The sequence below is a fragment of the Euprymna scolopes genome, unplaced genomic scaffold (assembly GCF_053919585.1).
Source record: "Euprymna scolopes isolate OS-2025 unplaced genomic scaffold, ASM5391958v1 sca869, whole genome shotgun sequence".
Lineage (NCBI taxonomy): Eukaryota > Metazoa > Mollusca > Cephalopoda > Sepiida > Sepiolidae > Euprymna > Euprymna scolopes.
The window spans coordinates 1-19,311 of record NW_027633956.1 but is presented as its reverse complement, the minus strand read 5'-3'; the positions used below and the strand labels follow the sequence as shown (position 1 = coordinate 19,311).

The 19,311-nt window shown below is 25.4% G+C and overlaps 3 protein-coding genes and 1 pseudogene across 3 annotated transcripts; 3 read left to right on the top strand and 1 right to left on the bottom strand.

Annotated features, from left to right (window-relative positions):
- Positions 1 to 438: 438 nt before the first annotated feature.
- LOC145276361 (NADH-ubiquinone oxidoreductase chain 5-like) lies at positions 439 to 1,929 on the bottom strand. The gene is given in 1 exon segment (XM_080127723.1): positions 439 to 1,929. A coding segment is annotated over 1 exon segment (984 nt). The 3' UTR covers positions 439 to 945.
- Positions 1,930 to 2,508: 579 nt separating this feature from the next.
- On the top strand, positions 2,509 to 11,159 carry LOC145276365 (ATP synthase subunit a-like). The gene is given in 1 exon segment (XM_080127725.1): positions 2,509 to 11,159. A coding segment is annotated over 1 exon segment (693 nt). The 3' UTR covers positions 3,202 to 11,159.
- LOC145276363 (cytochrome c oxidase subunit 1 pseudogene) lies at positions 10,503 to 11,159 on the top strand (annotated as a pseudogene).
- An 80-nt stretch (positions 11,160 to 11,239) lies between these two features.
- LOC145276364 (cytochrome c oxidase subunit 2-like) lies at positions 11,240 to 11,854 on the top strand. The gene is given in 1 exon segment (XM_080127724.1): positions 11,240 to 11,854. A coding segment is annotated over 1 exon segment (585 nt). The 3' UTR covers positions 11,825 to 11,854.
- The last annotated feature ends 7,457 nt before the right edge of the window (positions 11,855 to 19,311 follow it).

Sequence of the window (19,311 nt, the reverse complement as noted above, 5' to 3'; positions counted from 1 at the left end):
GCTGGCACCAATTTAACCACTTTTATATTACATTAACTATATCAAACTCTCATTCATTGTATAATAATAAATACTGCGTAATTTATTCCCATCATTATAATAAAATACTAAAAATGATATTCACATATTTAATTTATATTAAACAAACCAAATACAATAAATAAATAAATAAAACATATATAATTAAACTTAACATATATTAATTTAATAAAAATTTATATTATAACCAAAGCCAAATTACATAATATAATAAGCAAAACTTCTATTTAAACAAATCAAACACTAATATATTATAATTATATTTTTATAAAAATGAAATATATATATATATATATATATATATATATATATATATATATATATATATATATATATATATATATATATATATATATAAGAAATGATATATCATATATGATTTCGGCTCATAATTAGGTGGTAAACACCCTTATATTAAAAACAAACAATAAAAAAAATAAAAACAATTAAATAACAATTAATTATTAGCATCAACCAATGCTCTAAGATAAAAAAAACCATTTTATTTAGACTAAAAACACCTTGACCACCTAAAATCTCAAATCACCCTATGTCTACAATTTTTAGTCTTCTATTAGAGATTTTTTTGAAAACCAATAAAGAAGGATAACAAACAAATCTACTTAAAAATCATATACTTCTATTAATATAGGTTATTACATTTAAATTTAATTTAATAAAACCACCGTCTCAAAGACCAATAGATATAATAACACTAGACACAATTAAAAAAGGAACAAACAACTTTATAAAAATAGGTATATTAATATTCAATTCAAACATCCTAAACATATTCTGAAAAAACCAACCACCTCATAAAGCCCCTAAAACAAGTATACTTATAGCAAAAATTATATTCACATCATTATCAGAAATATTAGTATAAACATGGGACCTATTATTACCTCAAATAATTAAAAAAGAAAAACGTATTCTATATAAGACAGTTAAACACACACCAAACAACCCTAAAAAAAGCATAAATAAATTTATATTGCCTAAAATAAGACCCTCAATAATTAAATCTTTAGAATAAAAACCAGCAAGGAAAGGCATACCGCACAAAGCCATATTAGCCACATTTAAAAATATACAAGTAACAGGCAATAAACTAGAAACATTATTAATCTGGCGTATATCTTGATTTCCTATAAAACAATGAATAATATTACCACCGCACATAAATAACAAAGCCTTAAACATAGCATGAGTATATAAATGAAATAAAGCCATCATAGGTATATTTAATCTTAAAGATATTATTATCACCCCTAATTGACTAAGAGTAGATAATGCAATAATTTTCTTTATATCATATTCATATAAGGCACAAACCCCAGATATAATAGTAGTTATAATAGAAATATAAAACATAAATACACTAAACCAATAATAAACAATTAAATAATTAAAAAAACGAATAAATAAATATACCCCAGCAGTAACTAAAGTAGAAGAATGAACTAGAGCAGAAACAGGGGTAGGGGCAGCTATAGCCGCAGGAAGCCAACTTCTAAAAGGAATCTGAGCACTTTTAGTTATACCAGCAACCATAATAAAAAAATTTACTAGCTCAAAACCAGTAAAATCCCAAAAACACAACACATTTCAATGACCTAAAACCAATAAAACTGAAATTGAAACCAAAATAAAACAATCACCAATACGATTCATTAAAACAGTCAACATTCCAGCAGCTAAAGACTTGCTATTTTGATAATAAATAACAAGACAAAAAGATACCAACCCTAAACCATCCCAACCAAGCAATAAAGAAACTAACCTAGGAATAAAAATCAAAAAATTTATAGACAAAACAAACAACATAACTATAATACTAAAACGAAAATAATTCAAATCCCCTTTTATATAAGACAAACTAAAAACCATGACACACCCAGAAATAAAACAAACTAACCCCCTAAAACTACATCTAACCCAATCCAATATTAAATCAAACCTGACTCTTCTACTTATACAATTAAACAACTCTCACCTAAAAATAAAACAAACATTATTCAAACACAAATAAATTATCATTAAACTTATTACAAAAAAGGAGAAAAATAAAAACACCCTAAAACTTAATTCAACACCAATTAATCCAAACATAGTAAAATAACGTCAAAAAACACTATCTGTAAAACCACAATTTACTATTTTTATTTAAACTAATTTTACTAAAATAATAAAGGAATAAAAATTCATTTTTGGGGTATGAACCCAACAGCTTATACTTTAGCTTACTCTATTAAATTATGAGAAAGTATGTACTTATTCATAGATTTACAATCTACCGACTTAAATCGACCACCTCATATATTTAACTAAATATAAAATTATTTCATTTATATAAATAGTTTTATATAAACATAATAATAAAGATAATAATATAAACTATTAAGTGGCTGAACATTAAGCACTAGACTTTTAATCTAGAAAATGATTTTAAATTAATCCTTAATATAAATGATAGTTGATATCTTTTCTTCCTTTGACGACCACAACTCTACATTATTTTCAGCACACATACTCACTTGACTTTTATCACTATGATCTTTATTCTTTATTAATTCATCTTATTGAGTAAACCCATCAAATATAAATAACCTAATATCATTACCAAAACAAGCAATCAATATCCAAATTACACGATCTTACAGAATAAATATAGGAGGATTTAGATTAATAATTTCATCACTATTCATCACCATTATTAACTTTAATATACTAGGACTATTACCATATGTTTTTAGCACAACTAGACATTTAGCTATAACGTTTGTCTTAGCACTACCTTTATGACTATCTTTAATTATATCATCTTACATAAACAACCCATATTCAAGACTAGCTTCAATACTACCTTTAGGGACCCCAACATTTTTAATTCCATTCCTACCAGTAATTGAATCATTAAGAATTCTAGTTCGACCTATCACCCTATCTATTCGATTAGCAGCCAATATTAGAGCAGGTCATATTATTTTAACACTAATCGGCGATTACCTAACTGTATCAATAATATCATCTTCATACATTATCTCCTCAACAGTACTACTCATCCAAACAGGGTATTTCATTTTCGAAATTGGAATTGGTATTATTCAAGGATATATTTTCTCACTACTAATCACTCTATATACTGATGATCACCAATAATTAAACTTAATTTATTAAAAAATAACCACAAATATTTATTTACTATTTACCGCTTGTTTGTTAAATCTGTCTAAAAAATAAAACTTAACCTTTACAGTATATATTTAAAACAAAGCAATAAATATATATATAAATAAATTTATATATATATATAATACACGATATTAAATTTAAACAAGCTTACACGACACATCCCGAGGTCTTCCATTATTAAAATCCCCTTGCTTAATGGCGCCGTGTATATAATTCACTCTAAACATCCCTTGAGCACATATCTTCAAGTATCCAGTTATCCCGCGATACAATAAATAATAAATAAATACGGTTTTAATTTAAATATGCAGATAAACCCTCTTTTAAACAAAAACAACAAACCAATTAAACATATATTTATAAAAATTGTATTAACAACAACAAAAAAAAACTAAATAAGCAATTTTTTCAACAATTATACAAATAAATTTTAAATATAAAAATGCATTTTAACGATTATATTCAAATAAATTATTTTAAATTTAAATATATATTTCAACAACTATACCAAAAAAAATTATTTTTTCTCCTTTTTTTAAGATAAAACTTATTTCAATATTATTAAATAAAAATCTCTTTCCTTGAGATGATAACCAATTTACACCTATTTATTTATATTTACCGCTTGTTTGTTAAATCTGTCTACTAAAAAAATAAAAATAAACAACAAATAACCACAAATATTTATTTACTATTTACCGCTTGTTTGTTAAATCTGTCTAAAAAATAAAACTTAACCTTTACAGTATATATTTAAAACAAAGCAATAAATATATATATAAATAAATTTATATATATATATAATACACGATATTAAATTTAAACAAGCTTACACGACACATCCCGAGGTCTTCCATTATTAAAATCCCCTTGCTTAATGGCGCCGTGTATATAATTCACTCTAAACATCCCTTGAGCACATATCTTCAAGTATCCAGTTATCCCGCGATACAATAAATAATAAATAAATACGGTTTTAATTTAAATATGCAGATAAACCCTCTTTTAAACAAAAACAACAAACCAATTAAACATATATTTATAAAAATTGTATTAACAACAACAAAAAAAAACTAAATAAGCAATTTTTTCAACAATTATACAAATAAATTTTAAATATAAAAATGCATTTTAACGATTATATTCAAATAAATTATTTTAAATTTAAATATATATTTCAACAACTATACCAAAAAAAATTATTTTTTCTCCTTTTTTTAAGATAAAACTTATTTCAATATTATTAAATAAAAATCTCTTTCCTTGAGATGATAACCAATTTACACCTATTTATTTATATTTACCGCTTGTTTGTTAAATCTGTCTACTAAAAAAATAAAAATAAACAACAAATAACCACAAATATTTATTTACTATTTACCGCTTGTTTGTTAAATCTGTCTAAAAAATAAAACTTAACCTTTACAGTATATATTTAAAACAAAGCAATAAATATATATATAAATAAATTTATATATATATATAATACACGATATTAAATTTAAACAAGCTTACACGACACATCCCGAGGTCTTCCATTATTAAAATCCCCTTGCTTAATGGCGCCGTGTATATAATTCACTCTAAACATCCCTTGAGCACATATCTTCAAGTATCCAGTTATCCCGCGATACAATAAATAATAAATAAATACGGTTTTAATTTAAATATGCAGATAAACCCTCTTTTAAACAAAAACAACAAACCAATTAAACATATATTTATAAAAATTGTATTAACAACAACAAAAAAAAAACTAAATAAGCAATTTTTTCAACAATTATACAAATAAATTTTAAATATAAAAATGCATTTTAACGATTATATTCAAATAAATTATTTTAAATTTAAATATATATTTCAACAACTATACCAAAAAAAATTATTTTTTCTCCTTTTTTTAAGATAAAACTTATTTCAATATTATTAAATAAAAATCTCTTTCCTTGAGATGATAACCAATTTACACCTATTTATTTATATTTACCGCTTGTTTGTTAAATCTGTCTACTAAAAAAATAAAAATAAACAACAAATAACCACAAATATTTATTTACTATTTACCGCTTGTTTGTTAAATCTGTCTAAAAAATAAAACTTAACCTTTACAGTATATATTTAAAACAAAGCAATAAATATATATATAAATAAATTTATATATATATATAATACACGATATTAAATTTAAACAAGCTTACACGACACATCCCGAGGTCTTCCATTATTAAAATCCCCTTGCTTAATGGCGCCGTGTATATAATTCACTCTAAACATCCCTTGAGCACATATCTTCAAGTATCCAGTTATCCCGCGATACAATAAATAATAAATAAATACGGTTTTAATTTAAATATGCAGATAAACCCTCTTTTAAACAAAAACAACAAACCAATTAAACATATATTTATAAAAATTGTATTAACAACAACAAAAAAAAAACTAAATAAGCAATTTTTTCAACAATTATACAAATAAATTTTAAATATAAAAATGCATTTTAACGATTATATTCAAATAAATTATTTTAAATTTAAATATATATTTCAACAACTATACCAAAAAAAATTATTTTTTCTCCTTTTTTTAAGATAAAACTTATTTCAATATTATTAAATAAAAATCTCTTTCCTTGAGATGATAACCAATTTACACCTATTTATTTATATTTACCGCTTGTTTGTTAAATCTGTCTACTAAAAAAATAAAAATAAACAACAAATAACCACAAATATTTATTTACTATTTACCGCTTGTTTGTTAAATCTGTCTAAAAAATAAAACTTAACCTTTACAGTATATATTTAAAACAAAGCAATAAATATATATATAAATAAATTTATATATATATATAATACACGATATTAAATTTAAACAAGCTTACACGACACATCCCGAGGTCTTCCATTATTAAAATCCCCTTGCTTAATGGCGCCGTGTATATAATTCACTCTAAACATCCCTTGAGCACATATCTTCAAGTATCCAGTTATCCCGCGATACAATAAATAATAAATAAATACGGTTTTAATTTAAATATGCAGATAAACCCTCTTTTAAACAAAAACAACAAACCAATTAAACATATATTTATAAAAATTGTATTAACAACAACAAAAAAAACTAAATAAGCAATTTTTTCAACAATTATACAAATAAATTTTAAATATAAAAATGCATTTTAACGATTATATTCAAATAAATTATTTTAAATTTAAATATATATTTCAACAACTATACCAAAAAAAATTATTTTTTCTCCTTTTTTTAAGATAAAACTTATTTCAATATTATTAAATAAAAATCTCTTTCCTTGAGATGATAACCAATTTACACCTATTTATTTATATTTACCGCTTGTTTGTTAAATCTGTCTACTAAAAAAATAAAAATAAACAACAAATAACCACAAATATTTATTTACTATTTACCGCTTGTTTGTTAAATCTGTCTAAAAAATAAAACTTAACCTTTACAGTATATATTTAAAACAAAGCAATAAATATATATATATAAATAAATTTATATATATATATAATACACGATATTAAATTTAAACAAGCTTACACGACACATCCCGAGGTCTTCCATTATTAAAATCCCCTTGCTTAATGGCGCCGTGTATATAATTCACTCTAAACATCCCTTGAGCACATATCTTCAAGTATCCAGTTATCCCGCGATACAATAAATAATAAATAAATACGGTTTTAATTTAAATATGCAGATAAACCCTCTTTTAAACAAAAATTATAACTCTTTATACACCTTTACCTGTGCCTATATATGACTCCCCTCTTTAAATAAAACTATTTCAATCTTATTAAATAAATTCTTCTTAATTCATAAAAAAAATTAATATATATGAAAATATATATATATATATATATATATATATATATATATATATATATATATATATATATATATATATATATATATATATATATATATATATATATATGACTCGAAATCCTTTTCACCTTGTTGAATTTAGTCCTTGACCTCTAACAGGGTCATTAGGGGCTATATTCCTAACTGTTGGATTAACATCATGATTCCATAACCAAAACACATATACCATAATTATTGGTTTAATTTTAATTCTAATAACAATATTCCAATGATGACGGGATATTATTCGAGAAAGAACTTTTCAAGGATTCCATACAATAAAAGTGTCATTAGGAATACGAATAGGAATAATTCTATTTATTACATCAGAAGTTTGTTTTTTTGTTGCCTTTTTTTGAGCTTATTTTCACAGTAGATTAGCTCCCAACACAGAAATTGGAGCCTGTTGACCTCCTGTCTATGTTAACCCTTTAAATCCTTTCCAGGTACCTTTATTAAATACAGCAATCTTATTAGCATCAGGTGTAACAGTGACATGAGCCCATCACTCTTTAATATTTGGTAACTATAAAGACTCAATCCAAGCTATAGCCCTTACTGTCACTTTAGGAACATACTTTACTATTCTACAAGCAGAAGAATATATAGAAGCCTCTTTCTCAATTTCAGATAGTGTTTATGGCTCTACTTTTTTTGTTGCAACAGGATTTCACGGTCTCCATGTAATTATTGGTTCATTATTTTTAATTACATGTTTAATACGTATTATTTACCATCACTTCTCAACCGACCATCATTTTGGCTTCGAAGCAGCAGCATGATACTGACATTTTGTAGATGTTGTGTGATTAATTTTATACACATGTATTTACTGATGAGGATCATAAATATTTAAATAGGTATTATACTTTATATAGAAGATATGATTTGCATTCATAAAGAAAGATATTATCTTTTATACCACATAAACAGTGAAAAGCCAAAAAGAGGCATTTAACTGTTAATTAAAAAACTGTAATATTTATTACTTCGCTGGCCAAACACTGCGCCGGTATGAACGGATTATATTGATGTTATAAATTATAAGGTATCCCTTCTGTGTTTATGTTAACTTTTATAATCTACGCTATTATTTTAATTATTCTAAATATATTTTTACTCATTTTAGGTTTAACAATTAATAAGCGATCCTATAAAGACCGAGAAAAAAACTCCCCCTTCGAATGTGGGTTTGATCCCTCAATCCACACTCGAGCCCCCTTCTCTATGCGATTCTTTTTATTGGCTGTTATTTTCTTAATCTTTGATGTAGAAATCATCTTATTAATACCTTTAACTATACATATTATAAACTCAAATACATATTGGCCTATAATAAGATCCGTAATATTTTTAATTATTTTACTCCTGGGCTTAATTCATGAATGAAACCAAGGATCTCTTAATTGATTAAAATAAAGGTAATTAAGGTAATAAAATAAGGCTGCTAACTTTATTTTGAGCAACTCGAAATTGTTCTACCTTTTATGAATAATAAATTTTTTCCATCTAATTTTTTATTTATATCTATCATAATCTTAGGGACACTAATTTCTCTATCATCCTCTCACTGATTAACTATGTGAATAGGTTTAGAACTTAATTTAATGAGATTTTTACCTTTAATAAATATTAAAGGTAAAATACTAGAAGCTGAAGCATCAATAAAATATTTTATTATCCAAAGAATAAGATCTAGAGTATTAATTTTCGGTTCTATTATAATATATATCTATAATTTATCATGGTATACCATATTTAATAATATAGTAACTAACTTAATTCTTTTATCCTTAGTACTTAAACTTGGGGGGGCTCCTATGCATTTTTGGTTACCTAATATTAGAAAACAAATATCATGAAGAATTCTATTTATGTTACTAACATGGCAAAAATTAGCCCCTTTATTTATACTAAGCTTAGTTAACTCTAACTTTACCTTAATTATAATTATCTCTATATTATCTACATTAATTGGTAGTATAATAGCACTTAACCAAACCAACTTACAATTAATTATTACATATTCTTCAATTTCTCATTTAGGTTGAATAACATCAATAATCTTAATTAACAACTCACTAACATTATTTTATTTTATTAATTATATTATCATCTCTATCCCTTTAATACATTTAATTAGCTCAGAAATTGGGAATCATATATTTATATTAACTCAAAAAAATAATATTAATAATATAATTATCATTTCCATAATTTTATCTTTGGCGGGACTACCACCATTATTGGGTTTTATATCTAAATTAATTATATTAATTTTTATAGTAAATATAAAGCTATTTATCTTATGTTTATTTCTTTTACTGGGAACTTTAATTAGCTTATATTTTTATTTAAATTTATCGTTAATACTAATAATTAAATCATACTCCATATTTAAAACAAATAAAAATATCAAAAATTACAAATCATTTATCTCACTAAATTTAATAAGAAGTTTTATTATTTACCCAATTATCACCATATTTATTTAATTTATGCGATGGTTATTCTCAACAAATCACAAAGATATTGGTACTTTATATTTTATTTTTGGTATCTGATCTGGTTTATTAGGGACCTCCTTAAGTCTAATAATTCGAACTGAATTAGGTAAACCAGGTTCATTATTAAATGATGACCAACTATATAATGTAGTTGTAACCGCACACGGTTTTGTTATAATCTTCTTTTTAGTAATACCTATTATAATTGGCGGATTTGGTAACTGATTAGTTCCTTTAATATTAGGGGCCCCTGATATGGCTTTCCCTCGTATAAATAATATAAGATTTTGATTATTACCTCCATCACTTACATTACTTCTAGCCTCGTCAGCTGTAGAAAGAGGTGCAGGTACAGGATGGACTGTTTACCCTCCATTATCCAGAAACATTTCACATGCAGGACCTTCTGTAGATCTGGCTATTTTTTCACTTCACTTAGCGGGAGTGTCCTCTATTTTAGGCGCAATTAACTTTATTACAACTATTATAAATATACGTTGAGAAGGGCTACAAATAGAACGGCTACCTTTATTTGTCTGATCGGTTTTTATTACAGCTATTTTACTACTTCTATCTTTACCTGTTTTAGCCGGGGCAATTACAATACTATTAACTGATCGAAATTTTAATACTACTTTTTTTGACCCCAGAGGAGGGGGAGATCCTATTTTATATCAACACTTATTCTGATTCTTTGGGCACCCCGAAGTTTACATTTTAATCTTACCAGCATTTGGTATTATCTCACATATTGTCTCCCACCACTCTCTTAAAAAAGAAATTTTCGGTGCTTTAGGTATAATTTACGCAATACTATCTATTGGATTATTAGGATTTATTGTGTGAGCCCACCACATATTCACTGTTGGTATGGATGTAGATACCCGAGCATATTTCACCTCAGCAACTATAATTATTGCAATTCCCACAGGAATTAAAGTTTTTAGTTGACTCGCCACAATCTATGGGTCCCCTGTAAAATATAATACACCCATATTATGAGCTATAGGTTTTATTTTTTTATTCACCTTGGGGGGACTTACTGGTATTATTTTATCAAATTCTTCTTTAGATATTATACTCCATGACACTTATTATGTAGTGGCTCACTTTCACTATGTTTTATCTATGGGAGCTGTTTTTGCTTTATTTGGGGGTTTCAATCACTGATACCCCCTAATCACAGGTTTAACTCTAAACCAAAAATGAACAAAAGCTCATTTTCTAACAATATTTTTAGGAGTGAATTTAACCTTTTTTCCTCAACACTTTTTAGGATTAGCTGGCATGCCTCGCCGGTATTCTGATTACCCGGACTGTTACACAAAATGAAACATAGTATCTTCAATAGGGTCTATATTATCATTAACAAGTGTTTTATTTTTCATTTTTATCGTATGAGAAAGATTAATTTCACAACGTACAATTGTCTGATCGAACCATTTAACCACATCTTTAGAATGAGATAATCGATTACCGGTTGATTTCCATAGATTATCAGAAACAGGAGCATTATATATTTAATTATGACCTATTGAGGACAATTAGGATTTCAAGACGCTTGTTCTCCTTTAATAGAACAAATCATCTTTTTTCATGATCACGCTATGTTTGCTATTATAATAGTCCTAACTATAGTAATATACATATCATTTATTTTAATAACTAATAAATTTTCATGTTTAAATATCACCGAAAGACAAAAAATCGAAACTATTTGAACAGTAGCCCCCGCCCTAATTTTAATTTTCTTGGCCTTACCTTCTTTACGGTTATTGTATTTACTAGATGAAACAAACCAACCTTTAATCACAATTAAATCAATAGGTCACCAATGATACTGAAGTTATGAATACTCAGACTTCATAGACATCGAATTCGATTCTTACATAATCCCAACAAATGACTTAAATTTAGGACAATTCCGTTTATTAGAGACAGATCATCATCTAATTCTTCCCATAAAAACAAACACTCGTGTAATTGTCTCATCGGCAGATGTAATCCACTCATGAACTGTCCCATCCCTGGGTGTGAAAGTAGACGCAATTCCTGGACGATTAAATCAACTAATACTATACCCTAATCGTCCAGGAATTTACTATGGACAATGCTCAGAGATTTGCGGAGCAAATCACTCATTTATGCCAATCACATTAGAAATTGTTAATATAAAATATTTTATTAAATGATTAAATTCAATAATAGAAAATTAATGAAAAGTTAGTTAATTTATAACGTAAAATTGTCAATTTTAAATCACTAATTTATTAGTACTTTTCTATGCCACAACTATCTCCCATTAATTGACTATTTCTTTTCTTAATATTTTGATCTATTTTAATAATTAACACATCTATCATATGATGAAATACAAATAACCTTTATATATTTAATAAAACCAAAATAACTAAATTAAATATTAAATACAATTGATAATATAACGTGATATGTATAATTTATAGATAATGTTATAATAGTTTAATTAAAACCTTGGTCTTGTAAACCAAAATTAGATTTATATCTTTATAATTTATATCTTAATAATCTAAAATATAAAGTCATAATAAATCTAAAAAAGGACGGACTAAAAATACAAAAAATCATATTACCCTGAAAACTTGACCAATAATTTCATAGGGATACTCCACAGGACAACCTCCAATCCATGTTAACAAAAAAAAACAACCAATTATCAACCAAAAATTTAATTGTATAAACAAATTATAACCACAACCACGACAACCTTTGATATGTAAAAAAGGTAAAAAAAATAAAACACAAATAGATATGACCAAACTCACTACACCCCCTAATTTACTAGGAATAGAACGTAAAATAGCATAAGCAAATAAAAAATATCATTCAGGTTTAATATGCAAAGGCGTTAATAGAGGATTTGCAGGAATATAATTTTCTGAATCACCTAAAATATTAGGAAATAATATCCTAATTTCAATTAATAATAATAATATAATAAAAAACCCGAATAAATCTTTATAACTATAATACTGATGAAAAGGAATTTTATCTAAATTAGAGTTAATCCCCAAAGGATTATTTCTACCCCCTTGATGTAAAAACAAAAAATGTAAACCTACTATACCAATTAAAACAAAAGGTAATAAAAAGTGAAAACAAAAAAAACGACTAAGAGTGGCATTATCAACAGAAAACCCTCCTCAAATTCAATAAACAATTATTTCACCCACATAAGGAATAGCCGAAACCAAATTAGTAATTACTGTCGCACCCCAAAAAGACATTTGACCTCAAGGCAGCACATAACCAACAAAAGCTGTTCCTATAACCAAAAACAATAAAACTACTCCAATATTCCAAGTTTCCATTATTATATATGAACCATAATAAATACCACGAGCAACATGAAAATATAAACAAATAAAAAAAAAAGAAGCCCCATTTGCATGGATATAACGAAGAACTCAACCATAATTCACATCACGCATGATGTGAATTACAGAGTCAAAAGCCATTTCAATACAAGAAGTATAATGTATAGCTAAAAATAAACCCCTAACAATTTGAATTACCAAACATAAACCTAATAAAGAACCAAAATTTCACCATACAGATAAATTAACGGGAGCAGGTAAATCAATTAAACTACCATTTACAATTTTTAAAACAGGATGACTTTTACGTAAAGAACTAAGCATAACTATTTAAATTTAAAAACACGAAGTGGCCCTTCACAATAATAGCAAATTTTTACAACACTAATTAGTACAAATAACAAAATAAAACCTAACAACAAATAACAAAAAAAATTATCATATATCATAATAATACTTCTACCTCCTATACTTAAATTATCATAATTAAACATATTTATGTTATTATTTACTACTTTAACTATATCCTTTAATATAAAAAAATTTATTACTATAAACCTCAAGAAAATCACAAAAAAATAAAAAAAAACCTTCCCCGAAAGAAAAATAAAATTAGGAATTAAACTAATTACATATATAAACATAACCAGTATACCACCCACATAAACTAAAAACAATAAATACCCATACCACCTAAAAATAGTTATACTTATTAAAACACTAACAATAAATACTATATTCATTAACATAAAACCCAACCTCAAAGGTTGAATAACTATTATTCTTACTCTACTCAAAGAAAACCCTATGGAAATTAATAATAATAAACTCATATCAAAAGATAAGTAACACTTAATTTTTAACTTCCAATGTTAATATTTTAAATAAATTATCTCTTGTTAAAAATTAAATAAATAAATAAAAGCACATAAAAAAACTAAAATATTCAAAACCCTGGGTAAATAACTTTTTCAAATTAAATATATTAATAAATCATAACGATATCGAGGATATCTTGCTCGAACTCAAATAAATAATCAAGCCACCAAACTTACAAATAAACACAAACCTAAGCCAAACAACCCAACATAAATAACACCCCCAAAAAATAGGCTAATTACTAACACACTTATAAATAAAATATTTCTATACTCAGCTATAAATAAAACAGCAAAACCTACTCCCCCGTATTCAATATTAAAACCAGAAACTAACTCTGACTCACCTTCGGCAAAATCAAAAGGTGCTCGATGAGTTTCAGCAACACATGACACAAATCATATAATTAATATAAAAAAATTTACAAAAATAATTCAAACATAATACTGATACTTTATTAGAATTCTTAGACTCATTCTACCAACAAAAATCAAACAACTCAAAAGAATTAAAGATATTCTAACCTCATAAGAAATTCTTTGGGCAACAGCACGTACTGATCCTAATAAAGCATACTTAGAATTAGAAAACCACCCAGCACCTATTACACTATAAACACCTAAACCAGAAACACACAAAAACAAAAGTATACTTAAACCACCTATAGAACAAACAAAATAATTATTATATAGAATTCATAGCATTAACCCTAAAAATAAACTCATAAAAGGACAAATTAAAAATGGGAAAATATTAACCAAAGTAGGTTTTACTAACTCCTTTCTAAACAGCTTTACAGCATCTGCTAAAGGTTGGGGTAAACCTATAATACCAACTTTATTAGGACCCTTCCGTAGCTGAAAGTAACCTAACCCTTTTCGTTCTAATAAAGTAAAAAAAGCAACAGCCAAAAGTGCACAAATAAATGAAATAATCCTAGATATTAATTCCACCAACATTATTAGAAGAAATATAATAAACATTCCCTAACAGAAGCTTAAATCCTGTGCACTGATCTGCCATTCTAATAAGTTTAAACAATTGTTGTTTCTTTGAATTTGCAATTCAATATTTTTTATAAACTATGTAAACCAAACACTACATCAAAAAGAATTGAACTTTTCCTTTAAAAATCAAAAATTTATGTGCACATACACCATAATGTATAACTTGATTTTCATAAAAACAAATTATATAAATAAGTTTTTAAGTGAATCGAACACTTTTAATAAATTTTCAAAATTTATATTTCCCAGCAAAACCTTATATTCAAAGATTAATATAATCACCCTAACACCTTCAACGTTATGCTCTAATTTAAGCTATTTAAATTAAAATAAAAGAAATTTATTTAAATAACCAACATTTAAAATAAAAAATAAAATTGGATATAAATGAAGAAATAACAATAAATATTCACTAGAATTATTAATACAATTTCTATTTATATAATTTATTACACTACCATGTTGAGTCCTAATAAATATAATTAAATTATATAACCCCCCCAAAAAAACCATAATAACAATAATTAAAATAAAAATACTTCTATATATATATACTGAACAAAATAATATAATTTCCCTAACTAAATTAATACTTGGGGGGGCTCCTATGTTACCAATACAAAATAAAAACCACCACAAACACATAATAGAATTTATATTGAGCATACCCCCATATAAATATAAGCTACGGCTCTTAAATTTTTCATAAACTAAATTAGCTAAACAAAACAAGCCAGAAGAACAAAAACCATGAGAAACTATTATCAAAACACCGCCTTCTCAACCCCATATAAATTTTCTTAAAACCCCTGCCAACATTAAACCTATATGTCCTACAGAAGAATAAGCAATTAGTGATTTAATATCCCTCTGGCCTACGCAAATAACAGCAGTAATAACCCCGCCCCATAAAGAAATAATTATTAAAACCTTACTAATAAAAATATCATTTAAAAAAAAAACCATTAATAAGCGTAAAATACCGTAACCCCCCAACTTTAATAAAACACCAGCTAAAATTATAGACCCTGCAATAGGGGCTTCTACATGAGCTTTAGGTAACCATAAATGAACAGAAAATATAGGTAACTTAACTAAAAAAGCTATTATTACACCTAAAAACCAGAGAAAATTAACATTATACAATATTAACACACAACTCAAATAATTAACCAAAATCATATTAAAAGATCTATATAAATACCCTAAAACTAATAAACTAACTAATAAAGGCAAGGAAGCTCTAATAGTATACAACATTATATATATACCAGCTTGCAAACGTTCAGGTTGATATCCCCAACCAACAATTAACACTAAAGTGGGGATTAAAGAAACCTCAAAAAAAATATAAAAATATATTAAATTAGAACTTAAAAAAAACATAATGACTAATAAACACAAAGCCAAAACCACAAAAGAAAATTTAAAACTTTTATTATTTATAATTTTAACGGAGTAATTACTAGCAAGTAGTATTAAACCACTAATCCAAAAAGTTAAATTTACTAAAATACCTCTAATATTATCACAATATAAATAACCTATAAAAACATTCCCCCATACCTCTAAATTTAAAAACTTTAAAGAAAAAAATCTTATTAATATTAAAAACCAAAAACGGATTTCTCAACCTGACACAAATTTTACTAATATTAAACCTAAACTACTTAAAATAATACTTATAATTTATGTATATTCAACGATTTAACGTAATCATTTCCATGACAACGAACTATTCTTACTAATAAAGATAAACCAAGTCTAGCCTCACAAACCCCAAAGACAACAATCACTATTATTAATCTAAAATCCCTACTACAAACACCTCAACTCAACAAAAAAAGAAAAATAACACCTAATATTATAATTTCAAATCTCAGTATTATATTCAAAACATGTTTTCACTGAAATAATAAAATAATAACACCACAAATATAAATAAAAGTTCTTAGTAATACTTCTCCACTTATAATCATAACTTATACAAGATTTAAATTATGTAATTTATATAAGACCTTGAAAGTCTTCAGTTTATTTAACCTAAAATCTTTATATTTATATTATAAAGTAAGATTAATATCTTATAAAATAAACCTAAATTATTCACACTACTCTGCCAACTTTATATCAAAATTAATTATTTTAATTATTTCCTCAATGTAAGTGAGACACATTAACTTATGTTAAATTTTGAATCAGTAAATTATTTTATTTAATTCTAATTTAAACCATTTGTTTGGAAAACAAACATACTAATTTATACTAATAAAATATATTCTTAACACATAAAAGTGTTCTAAAAAATTGAAAATCTAATGTGCAACATTATACACTATAAGAACTCATTTTATATAATTAATGTAAAATATTAAATAATTAACCTATTAACCTATATTAATTTACCTTATACACTAACACTTTAATTAATAATTTAGCTATCTTCGGTCCTTTCGTACTAAAAGAAGCTATCAATATGTTTAAAAGATAGAAACCAACCTGGCTCACGCCGGTCTGAACTCAGATCATGTAAAGTTTTAAAAATCGAACAGATTTACCTATTAAAGCTTCTACACCCTAAGGTCACTTTAATCCAACATCGAGGTCGCAATCTTATTTTTTAATAAGAACTCTCTAAATAAATTACGCTGTTATCCCTATGGTAACTATATTATAAGCAATATAATTGGTTAAATCACAAATCTGTATTGATCTATTTTAAGGAAGTTACTACCTTATATATTTATTCCTTAATCACCCCAATTAAAATTTATTCAATATTATATAATATAACAAATTAAAATTATAAGCTCAATAGGGTCTTCTCGTCCCTTTAAAAAATCTAAGCTTTATCACTTTAAAAATTAAATTCTACCAAATAAGATAGAGACAGATTAACCTTCGTCAAACCATTCATTCCAGCCTCAAATTATAAGGCAAACTATTATGCTACCTTAGTACAGTTAAAATACCGCAGCTGTTAAACACACTCACCGAGCAGGCCCGACTCCTTATTTAAAAATATACAAAGAGACATGTTTTTGATAAACAGGCGAGATTAATAATTGCCGAATTCCTTTATCCCACTTAATCAATAATAAAACACTTATCATCTACAATTAAAAAAATTAAATTTATAAAACAAAATAATACTCATATTAACATTATATTTATTTAAATTAATTTATAAATATTTATGGTAAAATAAACTTGAAATAAACAAACAAAATAATTTAAACTACTTATAAAGAAAAGCATTATTAACTCTACTTTAAATATAATTAAATACAAAATATTTCTATAATTAACATGAAGCTTATCCCCCATGATACAAACAATATTAAACAAACCAAATTATTTTAATATTACAATACTTAAATATTCCAAACCAATAAACTAGCTATCCTAAAAAACGATTAACATATCACTACCACTTAACATTAAACATATGACTATACAACGTCAACACATTATATTAAGTAAATCTTTTTAATTCGAGAAAAATTTATATATAAAACTAATATATCGTCAATCCATTATGCAAAAGGTACGAATAATTCATCTACTATAAAAAAATTAAACACTTTTATCCTTCACAGTACTTTAAAAACACTTAATCTATACCTCTAATACTAAATAAATAAAAAATTTGATTTATATGTAAACTTAAAAATAAAAAAATCTACTAAATATTTATATAATAACTTATATTTACTATATCATTCCTACCTTTGTAAGCTACATGATTTTTATTACACATCCCAGAAACAGCTTCCACTACATCTACTATGTTACGACTTATCTTATTTTCCAACAAGAGCGACGGGCGATATGTACGCACTATAAAACCTAATTCATAAAAACTCACTATTATAATATTACTACCAAATCCAACTTCAAAAACCGATTACACAATCTAATCCGATTAAAAATTATAAACTGTAGTTCACTTTATAAACCTTTTCTATTAGCTGCATTTTGACTTGACATAGTAATTTCTTAATTATTAAGTTTCTTACATAATTTTTACAAAATAAACTGATGACAGCAATATACAAACTGATGATTAACCGTTCAAAAAAAAGTAAGTATAAATTGAGGATTATCAAATAAATAAGCAAACTCCTCTGGAAGGATATATAACACCGCCAAGCCTTTTAAGTTTAAAACATTAAAAAGTATAATAATTTTCTATGCCACTTAATATATGTTCACACTACTTAAGTAAAAAAATTTTTAAAATAAAGAATAATAGGGTATCTAATCCTAGTTTTTAATCTTATTTTCAAAGAATATATAATTAGAGTAATATAATTAATAACAATTATTAAATTTTACCTACAATTACTGCCCTAAATTAATCTAAATATTAATAAATCCACTACTTTATTTTACACTATATGAATATAAATTTAAAGCATTAGTATAACCGCAGAT